The following is a 25,835-nucleotide window of genomic DNA, read 5'->3' as shown; positions in this document are numbered from 1 at the left end:
AGGTTGGTGGGGCTGTGATGGCCACAGCCCAAACTCCAACTGATACATGTGTTGTGAAGCCTGAAAAGATGGATCACTCCACACAAACAGAGAGCATTGAGGAGGAAGAGAAATCTCCCTCCCACCAGACTTTAGGAAAGGATCAGCCTCCTCAGGGAACTGATCTTACCCCTGATGAAGAAACTGCCCCAGAGGTAGTCAGGCCTAGCCTGACAGAGCCTCTGATGTCAGTGGACCCTTCTCAGGTGGGACCCAGTCTGGAGCAGGTATCCTGCCCCTCTCTACCTTGCCTTACTCAGCCCAGGGCTGCAGAGGACAAGAAGGACAGTGAGCCCCAAAGGGCCCCCTGTCAAATAAAGCACCCCCATCAACAGATTAGGGGCACCGAAACTAGTAGCCCTAGTGAGGTGAAAACTTTGAAAACTCCTGAGGTAGCCCCCTTAAAAGTAGTTAGGGACCTCCCACAGATGGATTCTGTTGGGCACAGTCAAACCTGGGACCCCAACGCCCCAAACCTGACCTGTCTCTCCAGTAAGCCAACAAGAGGGACCCAGCCTCCAGCTTTAGGTAGCCAGAGGTTGACCCTGAGAGCACAGTGCAACTCAGTCAAAGAAAGAAAGGCACACATGGTGGAGAGTGATTGGAGGAAGCTGAGTCCTACAGAGGAATCTCACTTCAGTACTCCATCCCAACACCAGCCTTTAACTTTGCAAAGACACACCACAGGTAGAGATTCCCTATGGTGGAGACCCTTAGATACCCTTAGGGTGAGGGATTGCTTAGTGGACCATGAGACAGGGGGTAACCAAGCCAGAGCTGGTACTTCCTTATATGGCCACTTAGGCAATATAGGCTTACCTGGTCAAGGATAGCCTCATCTCCTTTCGTTGGGGGGGGGTTATGTAGGAAGGTGGATATCTGACTATGGTTACCCCAAACTTTTTTGCCTGGTGTTTAGCTGGTTTTTGACATAGTTGGCCTGGGATCCTGCTATTCAGGGCCCCAGGCTAATTGCTCTCTCCTTAAAATGGACTCCATGTACCTTAGGTACATACACAATTGGAATTGGCTCACCTTATTGGCCCCTGTAACAGTGTACCCAGGGCATAGGTGCTTCCAAGGCCTACCAGGGGCTGCAGCCTGTATTATGCCACCCCTGGCCTGGCCTCCATATTTTGACACAACTGGCTGATCACTCAGCTGGGGTAAGTCGGTGTAACCACCCCTTACTTAGGTGTAGTATGCCTATACCTAACCTAAAATGGACACATATGTTCCTATCAGTCACTCCTATGGAAGGCCTCATCAATCCTGGAGGCAGAGTGCTTGGAAATATGTGAGATGGTGCTCTGGCATGAGCTGAGCCTGTCTGCAGCTTTCGGAACCATGTCCTTTAGCTGTTTCATGATACTGCCATACCATATACTCTTAAGTGCATTATGAACCTCGCGGTTAAATGCTATCTTGGGTTTGGCTTTATCAAAACATGTCGAGTAAGGTGTCATACGAATTGGAATACTACCCCCTCGCCAGTTCTGGCGACGGGGGTAGCATTCCACCCTTCTAGAGGGACACGACATGTACCTAGCCTGAACCCCGGTTAAAGTTAAACAGAGCCTCAGCATCACAAAATGGATGCTGCCACCACAGACACAAGTCTGACCTCCTGCTGCTGGGAGTCCTTCCAGCGAGGGCAGCTTGGACAAAGGGTTTCCTGCCTGGGGAGGTGCTAGCACCACCCCAGACAGGATTTTGTGTATTGGGTAGGACAGGGCTGAATAGAATCAGACATGCCTGGGGCACACAGGGTGTCCCTGTGCATAGGCCAGTTCAAACCGGTGCTGGGGCTTTCCAGCCCCAGTCCTGGCGCGAAACTGGACAAAGGAAAGGGGGTGTAGCCACCCCCCTTCCTGGTTCCACCCAGAGGAGGCACCTAGTAGGTGATCCGGCCCCCCAGATTCGAATAAGAGTGGGAGCTGTGTCCTGAGACTTCAGATCATCCTGAATCAACTTGAAACTAAGAAGACGACTGGACTTCGACATTCTGCTGCACAGAAGACTGAAGAGCATCTCCCTTGTGGCCTAGGAGTGGCCACCCTGTGAACACAGGCACCATCCAGCAACTCGACGTCTGCTTTGCCGCCGCCTCCCGCCGGAGCCCGAGCCCAGAGCCTGACAAGACCCAGACTCTCAAACTTCTCACAGCCCGATCCACAGTCCCTGCAAAGAAGGGACCCGTGGAGGCACCGAGAGACGTGGGACCGGACCTCTTGAAAGACCCCCGAGAAGCTGACTGCGCAGCACCTGAGGCACCCTCGACGCTGTGCTTTGGGGTTTGAGAAGCCCCAACCTCGAGCAGCCCTTGCACCGAAGATCAGCCCCCCAGCATTTCCACGATCTGCGTGGGGCCCTTTTGCACCGTGCCACTCGACGCGCCATCCCGGCCACTTGCCACGTGGCTAGCGGCCATCTTGGCGACGAAAACGACAAACTACACTGCTGGTCTGGTTGCTCCAGATTGGCCCTTGCTCCCCTGAAAAGGAGCACCCGCTCTGACCTTGCTGGTCCGAGTGAGAAGCTTGAATCACTTCCTGCATGGCTTGCTTTAGCCAAGGCCTGTTTGCTCCAATCAAGTTGCCGACACTTCCATCAGCGAGCGCCTACCTTGGACAGCTCGTGACCGACTCCTGGACGTCCTTGACCTCTTCGTGTCCACGTGGCTGCAGAGACAATCTTCACGACATCACCTGTTTGCACCCGACATCGCCTGGTTCCAGTCTGGTTCCACGGTAGTCACTGGCTAGTGACTTTGAACATTGTCCCCTCTGCTTTCAGGTCTTCACCTCTTCAGATCCACCCTTGGATCCACCGGAACTCTTCACATCGAGCCGCCTGCAGCATCTTCAGCTCCAAGCACCATCGACCTGCGTGACGAAACCCGACACTATTTCGACCCTGTGCACCCGCTTCCTGTGGGTGAGGTAACTCAGCAACGCCGGTGTTCCCACACTGGTATACACCTCTAGTGTCTGTGTCTAAAGTTTCATCCTTCTAGGTCACTCGGAAGGTTCCTTAATAACTAACTTTGTAACTTTTACGCACCATTGACATTGCATTGGTAAAGCGTGCACTTTCCGCACTGCACCCGAGTCCCGCGGGCCTTTCCCGACTTCTTCACTGCTAGTCCCGAACAGCTCCAGCGATTCCCCAGGCCCTAGGCCTCTTCACTTTCCCCATAGTGGTTCTTATACCACTATTTTAGTATATGGTTTAGGTGGCCCCTAGGGCTCATCCATAATTGTGCAACTTTTGTGTATTTAAACTGTGTTTTGTTTTAACGCATTTGCTTCTGTGCTCATGAAGAGTAACAGGGTTATTTGTAGAAATAAATCTATATATATTTTCAATATATATCTGTGTGGTGTCCTTTCATTTGGTATTCAAGGGATTGTGTATGGTAAAACAGCTTGCTTCACATGCCTTTACAGAGTTTAGCCTAAGACTGCTTAGTCCATGCTACCCCTAGGATAGCTTGTCTATAAGGTTGACTTTACAACCTGCACCATAAGGGTTGCTTGGCATGGTACAAGGTGATCACTAGAACTAGTGAGCATCATATACCAGGCCAACTTCTCACAGACAGCACATACAACAGAACTTTGGACAGTTTGTCATGGATTGGGACTATCTGTTTAGTAGCGCACAAGACCACAAACATATCTCAACGCCAGGGGCATACAGCTTTAGATGAGGGATGCCTGGCTGCCAAGATGACTTTCACGACTTCAGCATGAAGGTTCAAAGAACTCAACTGCCACTGCTCAATTTCAAAACATGGAGGCGTAGATTACAAAGAGTAGAGAACCCTGCTCTGTGGCTACAACAGGAGATCCTCCTGAAGAGGCAGCCTGATAGAGGGGCAAATGCTCAAGCCCAGGAACTTGGGGTAGCATTCTTTCTATACCCAATCAAGAGACACTAGGATGACTTAGGTCCATTCTATCCTGACCTTCTTCAGACCTCAGGGCAGGAGAGGTATCAGCAGTGTCCAGAGATCCACCCTACATGGAGTTTGTCTCCCGGAAAGAAACTCCAACATGCAAAAGTCCTGAAATGCAGTATCTACAGTGGCGAAAACATCGAGCCTGATCTCTCCCCACTTGCAGAAAATAATAAAGGGGCAGCTCCGGATGTAATGGACAATCATGATCTGCAAGACTTGATGTCTTATTTAATTTGCTCTACTTTTTAAGCAAACTGCCAAGTGGTGTGTCACCAGAAAAATTCCCTTGGCGAACTACCCATATCTAGCAATGCAAAGCCTCCTTTCACAGGTACCTAGAGCCCCCATAGCTCTGCTTGTTATAGTACCACATGGCTGTGGTTTGGTCTGTAAGCACAGGCAATGGCTTCCCTTTGATGGAGGGCAGGAAGGCTTTCCACAGCAAGAGCGTGGCTTTCAGCTCCAGAAAGTTGATATGGAACTGGTCCTTCGCTGGAAAGCAGATGCCTCTAATATCCACCTCTTTGAGTTGGCCTCCCCAACACAGAAGCGATCCATCAGACAACACTGTGAGATATGGGTAGGGAAAGTAGAGAGGTCTCTTGTCAACACAATTACGGTTCCGCTGCCATCACTCACGATTTTTTCCATTCTCCTCCAAAATCTAGACAAAATCAGATAGGTCCCCCTGGTTCTGAGCGTACAGGGACTTCAGATCCCTCATATCCCATTTGGTGTGCTTGACCAGCAAGATGAAGGAGGTTATCAGTCCCAGCAGGCTCAAAGTCATCCTCGCTGTGATGCAGGACAAAGGTTAAACATTGGGATAATCTCAAATGTCCTTGACTCTCCTCTCCGAGGCTAGGCACTAAACTACACCTTGCTCAGAATGGCTCTGATGAAGAAGAGCTTCAGTGAAGGAGTAAGGTGTGACTCAGGCACACCTAAGTTGTCAGGAGATTCACCGTAGTCGGGAGGAGGTTGATGTCTGCCTGGGGCAAACCTCCCTTCAAGAAACAGTTATCGAGGTAGAGGAAGACTTTGAAGGAAGTAGTGGAAATAACCAAAACTGCCTGGTGTCACCAGTACCCTCTTGACGGCTTCTTTGACCAAAAGCCCCTGCACTTCCTGCTGCAAGAGAGACAGGCGGTTCACCTTCAGCCAATCTGTGGCCCTGCTATCTGTGCACCGCTCCAGGGCCCAGTTTGCCTATTCTCTAAACGCCAGAAGCTGTAAACCATCATGCCCATGAGACTGGCCTGAATGTCCCCAGACAAGGCGGTCAACCGCATCCAGGCTTGTCTGTTATTGGCCACACCTGTGCTAACAGCCCTACCAAAGGAATCAGTGGTGTCCAGTTTCCAGCAATGGTGCACAAGGCTGCATCACAACCATCATGCATTGTCTTTGAATCAAAGTCCCAGGCTTCTTGCTGGACCATGGACGTCACATGGGCCATGGAATCCCAGAGAACATAAGAGCAGCAGTCTAACATGCAGCTGGCTTTCACTGAGCAAAGGGCCAAACTTATAGAGGAAAAAAATTTTAATCATAGGCCGCTATCCTTTTCAATTCCCTGTCCTGGGGAGTAGTGGGAAATGAGTCTGGGTTAACTCTATTGGCTGAAGACTGCACCACAGTGCTCTTAGGAGTAAGGTATTGGGTGAGGAAAGGTGGGTGGCCTGGAGCTGGGCGATGGTGTCTGGCGATATGGAGATACACAGGTGGACCTGATCAGAGTTTGGCTCAAGTACCTAGTAGGGTATCAGTGATAGCCTCATTTAATGGGCTCAGAACGTGACTGTCCAGGTAGCAGCACCTCCTTCAGAACATTGGCTTTTAGATTCCTGAAAGTGAAGTTGAAGGTCAAGAACCTTCTGCTGCCCTAAGCATAACTGTTGTAATCTTACTGTATCACATGTAGTATTAATACAGTAGTTGGTACCTTCCGTTCCCCCCTCCTCTTTCTCTTGTCATGGTTCCCCCCTCCTTAGAATGTTCAGTGTGAAGCTCACCCTGGAATGTTGGTGAGGCAGACTTGACAACTGGTGCCTGAGGACTGGACAGAATGAACAGCTCCTTTTACTTATTGAATTTGCTGTTCATTTCTTAACAAATTGACGACGAAGCTGCGTGGGGGCAGCTCCAGATCCTTTCCCCTACTTCTTCTGTGCCAGCTGATGCGGAAAATCCAGTGAAGAAGCGCCTCGTCTTCCCTTCATTTTCACGCTGTTCAGGACTGTCTTCCTGGTAGGATTTACCCTTGTACCCATATATGTGTGCTGAGGGAAAACTGCACCCTGAGACCATTAATCCAGCTGGTGCTGTTTCAGAGGTTTTCTATTATGCAGTGATTTACTCATCCTACATTAACGAGCGCCGTCTTGTATGTGTCGGTTTTCCCCAGTTTTGACGTAGCACTCGCATGTTCAATGTGCCTGTGCAGACTGTCAATAGCGCTAAATTCACGCGTGTTTGGGGAAAGCATAGTCACTGCAGTCAAGAGCAGCGATTTTCAGCGTGTCTATTAAGCGCCTAAGTGTGCCTGCTGGTTGTTTACTTATGAGCGGCGTGGGAAGATTGAGCTCCGATCAAACTGACTGAGCACCCTAGCTGTCACTGAAACGCCTAATTGTTGTCACTGAAGATAAGTGTTGTGGGAAGCTCCGTTCGGTCTGACTAAACGCCCTTTCATCTGAAGCGTCAGAGAAGCGCCCCTCAGGCAATGGTAGAGCGGTCCTTCCCGCGCTAGAATCCGCGTTAACCTCAGCGCGAGAGAGTTGAAGTGCCAAGTGCTCCCAGCCTCAGCTGTTAGCCATTTGCTGTACATTTTGACTGAATCCGTGTTAACCTCAGCGCGAGGGAAGCCCAGCGCATGTGAAGAATTCCTTCCATCGTCGTCTTTGCCTTTAGCGCCACCTACTGGATATTGGAATTACAGCTGCATGAGATACTTTAACATTTCACGATCTTTGCCAGGGTTTCAGTCCTGCTTTTAAAAAAATTGAATGCTACTGGTTGGAGGATCGTCTTGGGAGGCATTATCTGTTATTTGAACAAACAGTCTGGACTGCCTTCTTTTAATCATGGGACTGCCATATGTGGGAATAGAGTATTCACCCTAGGCATGTTTATGAATGTCAGACTGTCAGTTCATCATATCGCTGACAGGCACAGCTGATGTTAGTTTTCATTGTTGGCCTGCAGTAATTTCATCGCTGATAGGCACAGCTTAAATAATTTTATTGTATTGCTGATAACCCTGATATAACTCTGCTCCTGTATAATTTACTGTTATAGCGTTTTTTCCTCCCCTTCCACCCTCCTTCCCTCTTTTCTACCATGCCATCATTTGCAATGTCTCAACCCCCTCCTTTCTTAAATGAAGAAGGAGAACCACCCATTCCCTGGAAGAGGTGGGTGAATATTTTTGAATCCTATTTGGTTGCAATTGGGGGAGACAGATTCTCATCTGTGCGCAAACACCATATTTTATTACACAACTTGGGTAAACAGGCAAGAGAAATCCATGATGGCCTACCTGACAGTGTAAGTGAGAGTGAAGGTGGCAGCGATGAAGCCCATGGGGTCCCCCAACACGATATTTACCAATGTACTCTGAAGAAACTAGAAAGTCAGTTTGGAGAGAAAATAAATATTGTCCTTGAACGCCACAAATTTTTGGGGAGAGCACAAGGGAAGAATGAGAAAGTAGTAAATTATATTGCTGCATTAAGAGGTTTAGCATCCACATGCGAATTTGGTACATTAACAGAATCCTTAATCAGGGACCAATTAGTCAGGTGTACTTCAGACAAAAAAGTCCAAGAGAAATTACTTGCGGATGGCCCAGAGTTAAAACAAGCAATTGATATTGCAAAAAGTATTGAGCATACAGCATATTGCATGAACGAAATGAAAGAATCAGTCGAGGTCAAACAAATAAATGAGAAAGCGGTATTAACGGTGACTAATAAGGATATGAAGAACAAGTTACCCCCTAATGAGCTGGAGAAAGAAAATGTTGCTGTGACAAAATTTAAATGTTTCCGTTGTGGTAATCCCAATCATTTAGCCAATAATGTAAATTGCCTGGCTAGAAATGTTGTATGCAGGAAATGCAATAGAAGGGGTCATTTTTCTAAAGCATGTAATGTTCCCAGAAGAAATACTACTCATATGGTTTTTGATGGGTCTACAACAGAGCAAAAGGAAGACATTGTATTCCAAGTTACTGACTCAGAAGAGGCAGCAAGTTGTAACTACCCTAAGTGTGAGATATTGTTGGATAATATTCCCTATGTAATGTATGCAGACTCATGTTCCCCTTTTACCCTTATTAGTGAGGACACATTTTGGACCAATTCAGGTAACAAAGACTATGAGATCCTACGCCCCCAATGTGAATCCAGGTGGTTATAACCATGACCCTATACTTTTGGTGGGCATGTTAGTCATGCAAATCAATTTCAAAGACAGAGTTACGGTGGGGAAAGTGTACATTACTAAGAATGGGTCAAGTTTATTGGGGTGGAAACACCAAAAAGATTTAGGAATAAAATTGGACCCAAATGCTCCAGAACCTGTGTATCTAGTGGAAAGATCCAGCGTAGGGCAAGAGATATGTGAAGAGTTTCCAGAGGTGTTCTCTGAGAATTTGGGTTTACTTAAAGGTTTTTCTCATAAAATCAAATTAAAGAAACAACACAAACCTGTAGTCCATAAGGCCAGATCAGTCCCATTACTTATAAGAGATCCTCTCAAGAGAGAGTTGGAGAGATTAGAAGCCAGTGGTGTAATTGAAAGCATAGATAGCTCTGAGTGGTTGGCCCCCATCGTCGTGGCATCTAAGGACGGCGGGAAGGGTATTCGCTTATGAGTGGACCTTAGGGACCTAAATGCCAACATTTGGGTGGATAGGCATCCCCTTCCCAACATTAACGAGATGCTCAGTGTAATAAAGGGGGCTAAGTATTTCAGCGTACTTGACCTATCTGCAGCATACCACCAGGTAGCTCTCCATCCTGAATCGAAATCTCTAACATCATTTATCACGCTGTTTGGAGCATACAGATTTAACAGGATGCCGTTTGGCCTTGCCTCGGCCGCGGCAGTGTTCCAATGCATAATGCAACACATTTTGAAGGGTTTTCACAAAGTACCATGTTTCTAGGACGACATCTTGATATATGGGGAATCTGTAGCAGAACACAATGGAATACTCAGGAAAGTCCTAAGCAAACTAAGTGAAGCAAGGTTCACCACTCACAGAAATAAGTGCAAAATTGGAGTGGAATCCGTGGTGTACTTGGGCCACACCATCTCAGGGGAGGGAATCAAACCTAAAACCAGTCTTATTGACTCTGTTAAGCAAGCCCCTGCTCCCACAAACAAGGATGAATTTCAAATCCTTTTTGGGTTTGGTAGAGTACATGTCCAAGTTTGTAGAAAACTTTGCTGGACATGTGCACTCCCTCAGAGAGTTATTAAAGATAGGATCTCTTTTTACTTTGAATGACCAATGTCAAAAAGATTTTGTATCCATTAAACAAGCCCTTACTCAAAGCTCCTACGTTAGGGATGTTCGACCCCACGGCTAAAACAACTTTGACAACTGATGCAAGCCTGAAAGGGTGAGGGGCCTCCCTCACCCAGAATGTAAATGGCAGAGAAGTAGTGATAGCATTTGCATCCAGAACCGTAAAAGAACCTGAACAAAACTATTCTACGATTGAAAAGGAGGCCCTTGCATGCTACTGGGCGGTAAACCATTTCACATTCTTTTTGTGGGGGATTCCTTTTAATCTCCGCACAGACTCCAAACCCCTACTTCCTAAGTTTTCCACAAAGAATATGGAAAGAGCCACCCCCGCATTGCTAAGTGGGTATTAGGTTTGCAAGGGTTTAATTATACTATGTGTTATGTATCAGGTGACAAGAATTTACTTGCAGATTGTCTATCTAGACTACCCATTGCCAATGCAGATACACAAGTTAGTCCACCTGACGAAACCATTTTGTTGATTGACATCCCAGCCATTAACAAAGAAGAATGGGAGAGAATTGTACAGGAGGACTCTGTTCTCAAAGACTTAAAAAGGGTAATATGCAATGGGTGGCCGAGGAATATTAGAGAACTGCTTGAGAATCTTAAACCATAGTGGGTGGTGAGAGATGAACTATCCATTATTGGTGATCAGATCTACAGAGGTAATAGAATTGTACCACCATCCAATATGCTAGAATGTATTATTGAATTAGCACATGAGGGACACCCAGGAAGGAGTATGACCAAAAGCAAAATTAGATCTTATTACTGGTTCCCCAATATGGATTACCATTCAGATTGGATCTCTACCAAATTTGTTCCCTCCATCACCACATCACACCTAATCAAATTTCTGGAGGACATATTCTCAAGTGAAGGGTTTCCCAGTACCTTAATCACTGACAACGGGTTCAATTTAAGTCAGAGGAAATTAAAATGTTCGTATCCAAGTTGGCCATCTCACATGTCAAAACCCCGTTGTATTGTCCTAAGGCTAACGGACTGGTAGAGAGAGCAAACAGAATGAGAAAGAACACTACTCAGTTAGCTCTTTCATCACGAGAACCTGTAGAGGATGCTTTGAGACGGATGTTGTAGTCATACCACACTACTCCTAATGCCATATCAGGAGTTTCACCATTTGTGTCTCGTAAGGGTAGGAATCCAGGTTCCAAACTGACCCCCAATTGGCTAAACTGAGGTAACCCTGTCTGGGTAGATAGAGAATCTGTCAGAGGAAAAGTGGACCATTATCAAGAAAGTTACAAAGGCAGGTATGACAGGAAGTGGGGAACCACCAGGAAAGTTTGGGAGGTTGGCCAATGGTAGTTGTCAAAAGACCCCAGGTGGGTCAATCAGGGGTTTCCTCGTTTTCCAAACCCCTAAGAATCCAGCGTGTAAACAACAATTCGGTAATGTTGAGTGATGGGAGCAGTTGGAGTATGGACACTATTTCTCACTGCCCCAGTGTATGTATTCCTAGGTCCAACAGGGATGAAGACCAGGAGGAATCTGATTCCAGCATGCAACAAGCCGAAGAGGTCAGAAGATGTCAGCCACCAAGGTGGCATGAGGACTATGAAATGTAACTTGTTCCTCCTTATTCAAAGGGAGGTGTGTTGTAATCTTACTGTATCACATGTAGTATTAATACAGTAGTTGGTACCTTCCGTCCCCCCCCCCCTCTTTCTCTTGTCATGGTTCCCCCCCTCCTTAGAATGTTCAGTGTGAAGCTCACCCTGGAATGTTGGTGAGGCAGAGTTGACAGCTGGTGCCTGAGGACTGGACAGAATGAACAGCTTCTTTTACTTATTGAATTTGCTGTTCATTTCTTAACAAAAGTGAAGCTGAAGGTCAAGAACCTTCTGCTGCCCTAATCATAACCATAGCAAAGGACACACTTTCTTTCTTGGCAGGCCTGGTGGGGGTGGGGGGGGGGTAGAATTAGAGAACTAGTCCAGTGCCTGAGGAAGTATCCAGACCACTGCCATCTGGGATATCCTCATACAAGGTATACTCTGGGTAAAGCATTGTACTCTTATCCCCAGCATCATAGCCCCAATTTATCGGAGTCAATGCCAAATGACTCATGAAGGACATGAGGCCTTCCGGCAGGTAGAGGCACTGTGTTGCAATAAGAACATAGGTAAAGCGGTTGAGCCTTTGGCCGAGGTAGGGACAGTGCCGTCTCGGGATTAGTCAGTACTATGGGTTGGCCGTCGTAGTTTGGGGTTGTGTTCCTGCGTAGGCTGTGGTGTCATGGAGGGAACTGGTACTAAAGGCAAGCCAGAGCCCTGAGCAGATACAGAGGGCCTAACTGACAGAGTGGGATGATCCGTCCACAGAATCCTGGTTGGCAACCCTCTCGGCTCCTTAGGGCCCACAAGTTAATCACAGTGAGCCATAAATGTGCCAAAAAAGCACCATGGTTTTGCAAAGTCCTTTGTTTGCTGCAGCGTTGCCAATGTCCCTAGAAATTCCAGTTACCTAAGAGCAAGGATAAGAATCTACTCTGAAATAGAGTGAATTCGGGACAGTACCAAGGAGGCACAATGACACCCTCATGCCTTCACTAGAAATCAAGTGGTGCTGTAGCCGACCAAGTTGTGCTTGGATTTCTTGCACTTCTTCTTGGTTTCGAACAAGGATTTCAATCATGAAGATGACCTTACACAGGAGTGACCTTGGGAGTGGGACCAGGCCCTGCCTGTGACATCAACTTATCCCAGCACATGGTCTTGAGGTGCTTTGTCACGAAAAGTTTCACTTCTCAGTCTTGAATGATCTTGGAATGCATCAAGGCACAGTCACTGAAGGTCTTGGAATTGTGGTCTGACGCCAGGCACCACAGCCAAACCACATATGTGTCAGTCACAGACACTTGTTTGGAACATTCCCCACAGGGTTTAAGGCCTGTAGATTTGGCAGGTAACGTCTAAGCTAAAACAATGGTTTTTAAGAAAAAATCTTTGAGGAATTGTCTAAATGGGGAAACATCCATTACCACATTGGCGTTGCATCGCAATGCCTTCACATCGTGGATATTACAACGCAAGTCGTTACAACGACTTCCGCTGGATGGCGCTCTAACCTAAGGAATAGTATGATTTACTATTCCAACACCTTCTCTACTGTACGTAGACTGGTGTTGCAATAGTACATCATACAGTTCCTAAGTCCAGCGCCCTCCAGCGCAAGTCGTTGTAACGACTTGCGTTGTAAAGACTGCGATGCAACATTCCGCGATCATTTTGATGACGTTGTAACGTCACATATTTGTCTGAATGAGATGAGAGGTTGCTCCAGATCTCCGTCAGTTAGCAAGGAAAAAAAGGAACTGATGTCAGAGCAATTGAGAAGTGCCTAAATATAGTACAACACACATCATATCCAAAACGGTATTGAATCGGAGCCCCCAATGACACCCCCCAGTGTACGTGTACTGCAAGCGATGTTCTGGATACAGTCTAATACCTGGAGAGTATTCAAAAAGTGAGGAATCTGCGCTTAGAAGTCGCTATCAGAACAGCACATTCATGGCCAAAGAGCAGGTTACAACATGCGAGTGATCTGGACTCACCATCCTCAAGTGCAGAGTCTGCTAACCCTCCTGGGATTTCGGGGGCCTGGGAAGACTCCAAAGCCTTGAACTGAGGGAGCTTTACAAGATACTTCTCTGTTTCATGTTCTTCCAATGGCGCAGTCAGATGAGTTGGCTTCAGATGCGCCTCTTTGTCTTTGTTGCACTCTATCTCCAGCTCTTTTAATAGAACTGGATATTTTACTTGCTTCAGCAGTTCTCCAGAATTGTGTTCATCTAGACATGTGAACAGCATAATTGTTAGAAAACATGTTTTACAATTCAACAGATGCAGCAATACTTCTATAGAGTCCTTTCTTGGATAAATAACATTCGAACAGAATATGTTCTTATAACTTGAATGATCTGTAGGGGTCCAAACTAGCAAAAACCTAAGAAATTGAAATCAAGACAAACTGCAGTAATGATAAGAACTCTAGTTAGTTTACAACCAAGCAGCTACATTATGATGCTGGAAGGACTGCCGACTTTAAATTAAAGACTTTTTACTATTTCCGAAAAGGCTGTCAGATGGCCAATCAATCATACAATTTTGGTGGGAAATTATCAGATAAGGAAGCAGCAAATGGTTTTTGTGTCGAGAAGCACTCTTATGATTTCGTATTCTACTATGAAGATCAGTGCCTTTTTCATTATGCATTTAATTCATACCACTATTTTGAACGAAAGCATTTTTTTTCTTAGCACGTACTGGAGTTGAATTTCTGACAGGTGTATAGGCTTTAGTGGCTCAAAAAGGGGCAGAAAGAATATAGAGTACAAAATGGCAGCAGTTATTAAGTTGGAGCCCACTAAGCCTACCCAGGCGGTCACTGACTGTTTAGAAGAAAAATTATAGTAGCATATTTATAACATCTATATAATTAAAAAGGAAAATGTAAAACTGAAAATGTTAAAATGTTCTGTAAATGTGAAGGTATTTAAACCTGATGGTTAACAATTTGAGTTGGAATCCCTATACTGAATTGTGGGAGCAGTGCAACAGCAGCAAACTGTATCTACTATGGACGATTGGTAGCTCACCTGAAACACTGGTATGTGCTGACAAAAAGAGAGCATGTATTAGGAGCAAAAAAAAGTGTTACTTTGGAGATTAGGATATTGCTTCGTCTTTTAAAAAACGTTCCACTTAAAATTAAAAATCGGGTTTTCACATATTTCCAAATGAAGGATCGAACTGTAGAATGATCAAACCTCAAATAATAATTATTGAAAAGAATGGATCAAAACGCTGGAAACTTTCACTTTTCAGTTCTGGTCTGTCAACAGAAAGGCAGCAAAAGAATGAAGTCAAAACCTGATTCACACTTGCAGAAATGTGGCCTTGTGGTGCATTGTTGGCTCCATACCACCCTGGAAGGGCTAGAGAGGAGCCACACATAAACACCTCCTCTTTGTGCTGATATCAGTTTTGTTATTTTTTTATTTTCCATGCCCTTAGATGTTGTGCATCACCAACTGTAGGTGCAAGTGGGTTGAATTCTAATTTGGGAACTTTTTAGATGTTAAAAAGTAAGCCACTCCACAGAACAGCACTGGTGGGAGAGCATTGAGGAATCTGCAGTTATGTACAGTGTCCAATAGAAAGAGCATTATCAAAAGTAAGTAGCTTGTACTTCTGATGGATCCTTCTAAGCACAAAATTCATTATGTTAGAATAGATAGCAAAGCAGTACCTACCCAGGCGGAGGGTCTGTGGAGTGGACTCAGACCATAAATCTTTCAAAGCAACGCAAGGAAAGCGCCTTCCCGCCAGGAACTCTACGAGCCAATGAAGAGGTAGCAGCCTTGGTTCTGGTAGAATGAGCTGTCAGTACTTCTAGGTGCTGCTTCTTGGCCAGTACATAGCAGTTCTTGATGTAGCAGACTATCAGCCTTAACAGGGTCATCTTCCCCACAGACATCACTATTTTCACCCCACAAAAAGTTGATCATTGATGTGGTGTTCATTGTTACGATCAATGTAAAATCTTAAGGAGCCCTTCCAGTCCAGTTGATTCAACCTCTCCTCCTTTTTGGACAAGGTGAGGAGGAGTAAAGAATGTTGGCAAAGTGATGGACCTCCCAACGTGAAAGGAAGTGACCATTTTTGGCAAGAATGCTGCCGAGTACAGAGCATCGACTAATATGGAAAAATGTGGTGTACGGCAGTTGCCCTGAAAGCACCTGGGGCCCTATTATGCAATGCTTGGCAGTTCGGGCTGGACTGTTCCCATGAGGCACAGGTTCAAGACTGATTTGCATATGGCCATGTCTGAAGAGGGGTGGCGTGGTGAACAAAATAACGATAGATTAAACTCAGATCTGTGACTGGGGGTGAATGTTTTGCCAATGTGCAATTCCGTCCATCATCTTGTGTGTTTTGCTGTTTACCCTATGTGGGAAGGGTATGCCCAGACTTGGGTCCCGTGCTCGCTATGCCACTGGAGTCAAGCTATCCTGGCTGATAACAGCTGCTAGCCAGAAACCGGTCCTAGAATGCTTGATTCTGTTCCAGGGAAGACATGGCTTGGCAGTTCGTGCTGGACTGTTCCGATGAGGCACAGGATCAAGACTGATTTGTATATGGCCATGTCTGAACTGGGGCGGCGTGGTGAGCAAAATAATGATGGACTAAACGCAGATCTGTGATTGGGGGTGAATGTTTTGCCACTGCGTAACATTCCGTCCATCATCTTGTGTGTTTTGCTGATCGCCCTTTGAGGAAAGGGTATGCCCAGACGTGGGTCCCGTGCTCACTACGCCACTGGAGTCATGCTATCCTGGCTGTTGACGGCTGATAGCCAGAAACCGATCCTAGGATGCTTGATTGAATGTGTTATAGTGCAGGTTAGCAGAAAGAGCCTGCAACTTGTGGATCTGTAGCCCAGATCGTATGGCAACATGAAAGGCTGTCTTAATGATACGGAGCATAATAGGACAACTGTGTTTATGCTCAAAAGGAGCATATACGAGGAATATGAGAACTAAACATAAAACCCATTGAGAACAACAAACACAAAAGGGTTAAACATATGTTGTGACCTTTTAAGGAAATGCATTTCAATGAGATATTCAAATAATGATGGCTGGCCGTCTCCTGTAAGAAGGCTGAAATAGCCAACAGGTTCCTTTTATCAGTGCGCAAAGCAAGGCCTTGACTTTGCAAAGGGACAGCACATAACACAGAACTTTGGACAGTTTGTCAAGGATTGGGACTATCTGTTTAGTAGCGCACAATACCACAAACATATCCCAACGCCAGGGGCATACAGCTTTAGATGAGGGATGCCTGGCTGCCAAGATAACTTTCACGGTTTCAGCATGAAGGTTCAAAGAACTCAACTGCCACCGCTCAATTTCAAAACATGGAGGCGTACATTACAAAGAGTAAAGAACCCTGCTCTGTGGCTACAACAGGAGATCCTCCTGAAGAGGCAGCCTGATAGAGGGGTAAATGCTCAAGCCCAGGAACTTGGGGTACCATTCTTTCTATACCCAATCAAGAGACACTAGGATGACTTAGGTCCAGTCTATCCTGACCTTCTTCAGACCTTAGGGCAGGAGAGGTATCAGCAGTGTCCCGAGATCCACCCTACATGGAGTTTGTCTCCCGGAAAGAAACTCCAACATGCAAAAAGTGCTGAAATGCATTATCTACAGTGGCGAAAACATCGAGCCTGATCTCTCCCCACTTGCAAAAAATAATAAAGGGGCAGCTCCAGATGTAATGGCCAATCATGATCTGCAAAACTTGATGTCTTATTTAATTCACTCTGATTTTTAAGGAAACTGCCACGTGGTGTGTCACCAGAAATGTCCCTTGGTGAACTAGCCATATCTAGCAATGCAAAGCCTCCTTTCACAGGTACCTGAGCCCCCATAGCTCTGCTTGTTGTAGTACCACATGGCAGTGGTTTGGTCTGTAAGCACAGGAAGTGGCTTCCCTTTGATGGAGGGCAGGAAGGCTTTACACAGCAAGAGCGTGGCTTTCAGCTCCAGAAAGTTGATATGGAACTGGTCCTTCGCTGGAGAGCAGATGCCTCTAATCTCCACCTCTTTGAGTTGGCCTCCCCAACACAGAAGCGATCCATCAGACAACACTGTTAGATCTGGGTAGGGAATGTAGAGAGGTCTCTTGTCAACACAATTACGGTTCCGCTGCCATCACTCATGATTTTTTGCATTCTCCTCCTAAAATCTAGACAAAATCAGATAGGTACCCCTGGTTCGGAGCCTACAGGGACTTCAGATCTCTCATATCCCATTTGGTGTGCTTGACTAGCAAGATGAAGGAGGTTATCAGTCCCAGCAGGCTCAAAGTCATCCTCGCTGTGATGCAGGACAAAGGTTAATCATTGGGATCATAGCTCAAATTTCCTTGACTCTCCCCCACCGAGGCTAGGCACTAAACTATACAAGGCTCAGCATGGCTCAGATGAAGAAGATCTTCATCGAAGGAGTAAGGTGTGACTCAGGCACACCTAAGTTGTCAGGAGATTCACTGTAGTCTGGAGGAGGTTGATGTCTGCCTGGGGCAAACCTCCCTTCAAGAAATAGTCGTCGAGGTAGAGGAAGACTTTGAAGGAAGTAGTGGAAATAACCACAACTGACTGGTGTCACCAGTAACCTCTTTAAGGCTCCTTTGACCAAAAGCCCCTGCACTTCCTGCTGCAAGAGCGACAGGCGGTTTGCCGTCAGCCAATCGCCGCCCCTGCTATCTGTGCACCGCTCCAGGGCCCAGTTTGCTTATTCTCTAAACGTCAGAAGCTGTAAACCATAATGTCCATGAGACTGGCCTGAATGTCCCCTGAAAAGGCGGTCAACCGCATCCAGGTTTGTCTGTGATTGGCCACACCGGTGCTAACAGCCCTACCAAAGGAATCAGTGGTGTCCAGTTTCCAGCAATGGTGCACAAGGCTGCATCACAACCATCTTGCATTGTCTTTGAATCAAATTCCCAGGCTTCTTGCTGGACCATGGACGTCACAAGGGCCATGGAATCCCAGAGAGCAATTGAACAGCAGTCTAACATGCAGCTGGCTTTCACTGAGCAAAGAGCCAAACTTATAGAGGAAAACAATGCTAATCATAGGTCGCTATCCTTTTCAATTCCCTGTCCTGGGGAGTAGTGGGAAATGAGTCTGGGTTAACTCTACTGGCCCAAGACTGCACCACAGTGCTCTCAGGAGTAAGGTACTGGGTGAGGAAAGGTGGATGACCTGGAGCTGGGCATGGTGTCTGGCGATATGGAGATGCATAGGTGGACCTGAGCAGAGTTTGGCTCAAGTAGCTAGTAGGGTATCAGTGATAGCCTCATTTAATGGGCTCAGAACTTGACTGTCCAGGGAGCAGCACCTCCTTCAGAACATTGGCTTTTAACTTCTTGAAAGTGAAGTTGAAGGTCAAGAACCTTCTGCTGCCCTAAGCATAACCATAGCAAAGGACACACTTTCTTTCTTGGCAGGCCCGGTGGGGAAGGGGGGATAGAAATAGTCCAGTGCCTGAGGAAGTATCCAGACCACTGCCATCTGGGATATCCTCATACAAGTTATACTCTGGGTAATGCATTGTACTCTCATCCCCAGCATCATAGCCCCAATTTATAGGAGTCAATGCCAAATGACTCATGAAGGACATGAGGCCTTCCGGCAGGTAGAGGCACTGTGTTGCAATAAGATTATAGGTAAAGCGGTTGAGGCCTCGGCCGAGGTAGGAACAGTGCCGTCTCGGGGTTAGTCAGTACTATGGGTTGGCCGTCGTAGTCTGGGGTCGTGTTCCTGCGTAGGCTGTGGTGTCATGGAGAGAACTGGTACTAAAGGCAAGCCAGAGCCCTGAGCAGATACAGAGGGCCTAACTGACAGAGTGGGATGATCCGTCCGCGGAATCCTGGTTGGCAACCCTCTCTGCTCCTTAGGGCCCACAAGTTAATCCCAGTGAGCCATGAAAGTGCCACAAAAGCACCATGGTTTAGCAAAGTCCTTGGTTTGCTGCAGCGTTGCCAATGTCCCTAGAAATTCCAGTTACCTAAGAGCAAGGATAAGAATCTACTCTGAAATAGAGTGAATTCGGGACAGTACCAAGGAGGCACAATGACACCCTCATGCCTTCTCTGGAAATCAAGTGGGGCTGTAGCCGACCAAGTTGTGCTTGGATTTCTTGAGCTTCTTCTTGGTTTCGAACAAGGATTTCAATCATGAAGATGACCTGTCACAGGAGTGACCTTGGGAGTGGGACCAGGCCCTGCCTGTGACATCAACTTATCCCAGCACATAGTCTTGAGGTGCTTTGTCACGAAAAGTTTCACTTCTCAGTCTTGAATGATCTTGGAATGCATCAAGGCACAGTCACTGAAGGTCTTGGAATCGTGGTCTGACGCCAGGCACCACAGCCAAACCACACATGGGTCAGTCACAGACACTTGTTTGGAACATTCCCCATAGGGTTTAAGGCCTGTAGATTTGGCAGGTAACGTCTAAGCTACAACAATGGTTTTTAAGAAAAAATCTTTGAGGAATTGTCTAAATGGGGAAACATCCATTACCACACTGGCGTTGCATCGCAATACTTTCACATCGTGGATATTACAACGCACGTTGTTACAACGACTTGCACTGGATGGCGCTCTAACCTAAGGAATAGTATGAATTACTATTCCAACACCTTCCCTATTGTACGTAGACTGGTGTTGCAATAGTAAATCATACAATTCCTAAGTCCAGCGCCCTCCAGCGCATGTCGTTGTAAAGACTTGCGTTGTAAAAACTGCGATGCAACGTTCCATGATCATTTTGATTACGTTGTAACGTCACATATTTGTCTGAATGAGATGAGAGGTTGCTCCGGATCTCCGTCAGTTAGCAAGGAAAAAAACGGAACTGATGTCAGAGCAATTGAGTAGTGTTTAAATATAGTACCACACACATCATATCCAAAACGGCATTGAATCTGAGCCCCCAGTGACACCTGCCAGTGTACGTGTACTGCAAACGATTTTCTGGATCCAGTCTAATGCCTGGGGAGTATTCAAAAGGTGAGGAATCTGCGCTTACTAGTCGCTATCAGAACAGCACATTTATGGCCAAAGAGCAGGTTACAACATGCGAGTGATCTGGACTCACCATCCTCAAGTGCAGAGTCTGCTAACCCTCCTGGGTTTTCGGGGGCCTGGGAAGACTTCAAAGCCTCGCACTGAGGGAGCTTTGCAAGATACTTCTCTGTTTCATGTTCTTCCAATGGCGCAGTCAGATGAGTTGGCTTCAGATCTGCCTCTTTGTCTTTGTTGCACTCTATCTCCAGCTCCTTTAATATAACTGGATGTTTTACTTGCTTCAGCAGTTCTCCAGAATTGTGTTCATCTAGACATGTGAACAGCATAATTGTTAGAAAATATGTTTTACAATTCAACAGATGCAGCAATATTTCTATAGAGTCCTTTCTTGGATAAATAACATTCGAACAGAATATGTTCTTATAACTTGAATGATCTGTAAGGGTCCAAACTAGCAAAAACCTAAGAAATTGAAATCAAGACAAACTGCAGTAATGATAAAAACTCTAGTTAGTTTACAACCAAGCAGCTACATTATGATGCTGGAAGGACTGCCGACTGTAAATTAAAGACTTTCTACTATTTCCGAAAACGCTGTCAGATGGCCAATCAATCATACAATTTTGGTGGGATGTTATCAGATAAGGAACCTGCAAATGTTTTTTGTGTTGAGAAGCACTCTTATGATTTCGTATTCTACTATGAAGATCGGTGCCTTTTTCATTATGCATTTAATTCACACCACTATTTTGAACTAAAGCATTTTTTTTCTTAGCACGTACTGGAGTTGAATTTCTGACAGGTGCATAGGCTTTAGTGACTCAAAAAGGGGCAGAAAGAATATAGAGTACAAAATGGCAGCAGTTATTAAGTTGAAGCCCACTAAGCCTACCCAGGGGGTTACTGACTGTTTAGAAGAAAAAATGATAGTAGCATATTGATAACATCTATATAATTAAAAAGGAAAATGTAAAACTGAAAATGTTAAAATGGTTTTTTTAAAAATATTTTTATTGGCATTTTTCAAAAATACAGAAAGGACAAAAGAAAAGCAATCCAAACAGGCATTGGCGGTAATAAATGACCACAATAAGGCACAGATGGTTATGTACAGGCTTACATAGGTAACTGTTCTGTAAGAGGAACATGCCACCCGCTATCCAGGGCAGCGACACACTCAGGGATGAATTAAGAAGCTTCTACAGGTATTAAGAACAAACACATTCCTTCTCAGTGCCAGGAGCCCACCATGTATCGTCTTATATGTCGTATCGTCCTCAGTCCGGGGAGGGTGGGGGAGTGGCAGTCGTGTCTCTCTCCAGGCTAGTGTCAGTTTCAGCCTCACCCGCGGCGTCCTGTGTCCGCCTTCTTTCGAGGAAGCAAGCCCAGAAGTTCTTAGGCCGATTGCGGGGGGGGGGGTAGTAGGTCACAGTATAATTCCGTTTGGGTACAGCAATATGTCATCTCCCTTTACCACTGTGTCAGGGTGGGGGCGGGCCCCCACATCCAGCACAGTGCCACACACCTTTTAGCTAGTAGGAACGCCATGTCCACCAGTCTTCTGTGCACCGGTCGTATGGGTTTGGAGTAGCCTAATATTGCTAGCAAAGGATCAGGTGTCAGTGTCAGATGTGTAGTGTTATTAACCTCTCTGTACACCTCCTGCCAAAATGCCTGTATCTCAGGGCAGGACCATGCCACATGTAGAAAGTCTGCCGTCGCTGTCCCGCACCTCTCGCAATGAGCGTCCTCACGAAGTTTGTATCTATGTAGCCTTTCTGGAGTGTAGTAAGTCCCATTGAGGGAGATGCGCTTGGTGCTTGAGCAGCAATATCGCCAGACTTCGTTGTTTAAATCTATCTGGAGGTCTGTCTGCCATGCTAGTCTTGGTTTGGCATACTCAGCGTTCCTTTCCTCGAGGGCCATAGCATACAATTTGACTATGAGTCTAGCGGGGGACTTAGCAGAAACCACGTAAGCAAACGTTGTGACAGTCTGTGGTTCCTCCATCTCCGTGCCCAGAAGCGCCCGCAGCGCATGTCTCACTCTATGGTACTGGAAGCGTCGCAGTGTGTGGTCCTCTCGGTCTCCTGTCTCTAACTCGTCCCATGTGCGGACAGAGCCCGCAGCGAATAAATCGCCCATCTTGTGTATATTTAGTGCCTTCAGCGCTGTCAGCACTGCCCCGTCCAGACATGGCACCAGCCACGAGCACCACTCGATCATGGCTTCTGGAGCGTACATCAGACTACACGCCTGTCCATCCATCAAGTGGTGCCAAGCATGCATCACCGAGTTCAAAGAATCTAGTAGCCCCGATCTTCGGTCTCTAGGATTCGCCAGCAGCGCTGGTAAGGGCGTAGGATCTGCAACAATAGTTTCAATACGTATATGGGGAATGTTCGTCGGCCCATGAATCCAGTGGTATGCGGGAGCAGCTTGTGCCGCCCGGTAATATAATTCTAGATCCGGGGCATTCAGTCCTCCTGAAGCATATGGGCGTGTAAGTATATTCCACGCCACCCTCGGTTGCTTTCCAGCCCATGCTAGACGGATCATTAGGGCTCGCAACTGATTGAAGAAATTAGAGGACAATACCAAGGGGATGTTGCAGAATAAAAACAGAAGGCGAGGCAACACCACCATCTTCATGAGCAAAATGCGTCCCAATAATGACAATGGTAACGTAATCCATTTTTTTTTTTTTTTTAAACCTTTATTATCACTTCACATAAATACAAGCATGGGCCTACAACCCTCCCGGCCGGCCGCTAGTCAATGCGAAAGTTCAGCAAAGCAATATAGAAAGATACAGCAGCCCGTAATTCGGGGTCAGGTAGGTATCCAGGATATAACTCGTATTCGAGCGTACAACACGACAATCAGGATTCAAGAAGGTTCATTTTACAATAAAGAAAAATAAAACAGAAAAATTATCAGAATAATTGCCATACAGTCATACATGGTCCTACAATAGCAACACGAAACAGAAATCCGCGAAGAGTGCGAATACACTTAAAGACATGGGGGCAAGGCATACGAGTCAGGATAAATGTAAACAACACATACATGTCATGTCGAACAGCACCCCAGCCCTTAAAAACAAAACAGACTGTAGGAGACATGAAAGACGAAGATACCAAGAAAAAGAAAAGACAAAGGGCCATAGAGACAAAGAAAGAACAAATAAACAACCCCCTTTCCCCCTACCCCCCACCCTGCACCCCTGCAGAAGGCTACGGCCTACCCCCCCCCCCCCCAGCAGCGTGCCTATTGCCCTAAATGAGAGACCCGAAATATAGAATAATAGAAAAGAAAAAGAAGGAAAAAATGATGGAGAAGGGCCCCCGATCAAACTACCCGGCCCCCCCTCACCCATCGCGCGCAATAAAACATCGGAAGAGCAAGGTCAGAATAGCAACAGTAAGCAATAATTATCAATTCAATCAATAACATCCCCGTTGAGCGTCCCACAACGTGTTCCACTATGTCCTAGACGGTCTCACCCCTGGCCTTCCCTATCAATAGTACCCACATACGGCCACCCATCAGTCGGCATACAAAGGAGTGTGGTGGGTCCAACCGGTCCGGGCAGCGCCAATACTCTGTAGCCCCCAAAACCCAGCCGAAGACGTATGGCAAAAATCCGTCTGCGTCAGTGTCAATACCGGAAACCTCCCCCAGTCCGAACACAGTTGCACCAGCCAGGAAGAGAAAGTCACACAATCCGGTACTCGTTGAAACGCCGCCGAAGCAGCCCAAACCATGAGTCGATGTTGTTTCTTCAGCCGCCGTACAGAGAAGGGCTCCGACGAGTCACTCACATATACAACTGAGCAGTCCAAAGCGGTATCACACACCGGGCCTATCGGCATCTCCACGAACGTAGGCGCAGCTGGGACATTCCGCACTGACGCAGAGGCGAGCACAACGGCGCTTCCTTGTGATTCAACCATGCCCATGTGGATCGGCGGGACAACAATGGCGGCCATCCTCCTTCCCAGATCCCGGGCGTCCCGGATCAGGGCCATATGCAGAGTTGTTAACGCAGCCAATATATCTCTGGACGTGGGCTCTTTCTCGTGTCGCCAGACCCCAGGACTCTCTCGCACAACGGCTTCTCTGTCCTGATGAGGTGTGCGTACGAGGGCGCCATCCGCCATCTTAGCTGATCAGGCCTCGTCCTTCTCCACCTCACCTCGGGACCGGGCCTCACACCAGGGAGGAACAGGATTTGCAACGGGGATCTCAAAAGTCGAGGCAGGTTTCTCAGCGGAGAGTCACCGAAAGGCTAAAAACTCCGCCTCTCCCTGGGGCCCGCACGCTGACTCCGGGAAAAGTCGGTGATGTGCCCGGATACAACACCGGAATGGGGGGCCAAGTATCATGCACTCCCCTCGACCCAGCTGTATCGCACTCCCCACATGGTTCTCCGCTTGTTGGGCTGGGTCGGCACTGTCACCATCGGCCACCAGGTCTTCAGTTCCCTCCGGCCGACTCCTCACCATCTCCAGAGGCCGCTGTTGTTGCAGTCGCGGCCGGCCCCTCTCCACACTCGAGACCCCGGTCCTAGCTCCGTGAAGACCGCAAAATATTCGGGGACATTTCAACGGGTCTGCGGCAAGCAGAAACCTCAGGAGCAAACGGTAAGTGAAAGTTATCCTTCGCCTACATAAATATGCCGTTACAGCTCAGGATAAGTGCCAGGACGTATGCGCAGGGTGAGAAGGCTCACGGAGCCGAGAGTTTACGCCGCCATCTCGGTCACCATCTTGGCTCCTCCCCCCCGTAATCCATTTGTTAATGTCATCCTCTAATTTCGAGATCGCAGTGCCATAGTTTTCTCGTAGTATCACCTCAGAGTCAGTATGTAGTCGAATACCCAGGTAGCGTACCACCTCTGTGGTCCATTGTATGGGATATTCCGGATCGAATTGTTTCGTAGCTGGAGTGAGGGGAAACATGAGCGACTTGCTCCACTTCACATAAATACCCGACAGTGAGCTAAACAGTACGACTTCTCGAAGTACCGTCGACAGGTGAGACTCCGGGTCTCTGACATACAGAAGAGTGTCGTCAGCGTAAGTTGATACTATCAGGTTATATGTAGGGAATCGTATGCCCCGGTGGCTGTGATATTCGCGTAGGGCACAGGCCAATGGTTCTGCAACTAGTGCATATAAAAGAGGAGAGAGGGGGCACCCCTGCCTTGTGCCCCTTCCTATGTGTAGCGTGTCCGTAATCAACGTCCCAATACGGACCCGAGCCGTGGGGGAGGTGCATAAAATATTCAGGAGTTGCAAGAACAATGGACCCACTCCCATACGACCCAGTACGTGCCTCAGAAAAGGCCATTCGACAGAGTCGAAGGCCTTCTCAATGTCCAGGAAGACAGCTATCGCCAGAACCTCCGGGCGCGTGTGCTGAAAAGCACCGAAGACCGTTCTGAGATTATATGTGAGATTTTGTGAGGGGACAAATCCCGCCTGTTCCGGGGCAACGAGCGTGGGAATCATAGGGCTGAGACGATTGGCGAGCAACTTTGCGAAAATCTTCGCGTCCACGTTCAGCAATGATAGTGGTCGGTACGATGCGCAATCTCCCGGATATTTACCCGGTTTGAGTATAGCTACTAGTATCGCTTCTTGCATGT

General features: G+C 47.0%; 1 protein-coding gene across 1 annotated transcript; it reads right to left on the bottom strand.

The window, feature by feature from the left end:
* Window positions 1–12,829: 12,829 nt before the first annotated feature.
* On the bottom strand, window positions 12,830–21,295 carry LOC144798441 (uncharacterized). The gene is made up of 2 exons (XM_078669315.1): window positions 20,253–21,295; window positions 12,830–13,368 (listed from the first exon to the last, which is right to left on the bottom strand). The coding sequence occupies exons 1-2, from the start codon at window positions 20,506–20,508 to the stop codon at window positions 13,037–13,039; spliced, it is 588 nt and encodes a 195-aa protein (XP_078525441.1). The 5' UTR covers window positions 20,509–21,295; the 3' UTR covers window positions 12,830–13,036.
* Window positions 21,296–25,835: the final 4,540 nt, after the last annotated feature.

The sequence above is a fragment of the Lissotriton helveticus genome, chromosome 12, assembly GCF_964261635.1.
Source record: "Lissotriton helveticus chromosome 12, aLisHel1.1, whole genome shotgun sequence".
In the NCBI taxonomy this organism is placed as follows: domain Eukaryota; kingdom Metazoa; phylum Chordata; class Amphibia; order Caudata; family Salamandridae; genus Lissotriton; species Lissotriton helveticus.
Note: the sequence above shows the minus strand (reverse complement) of the source record. Positions and strands in the feature narration are given on the sequence as shown.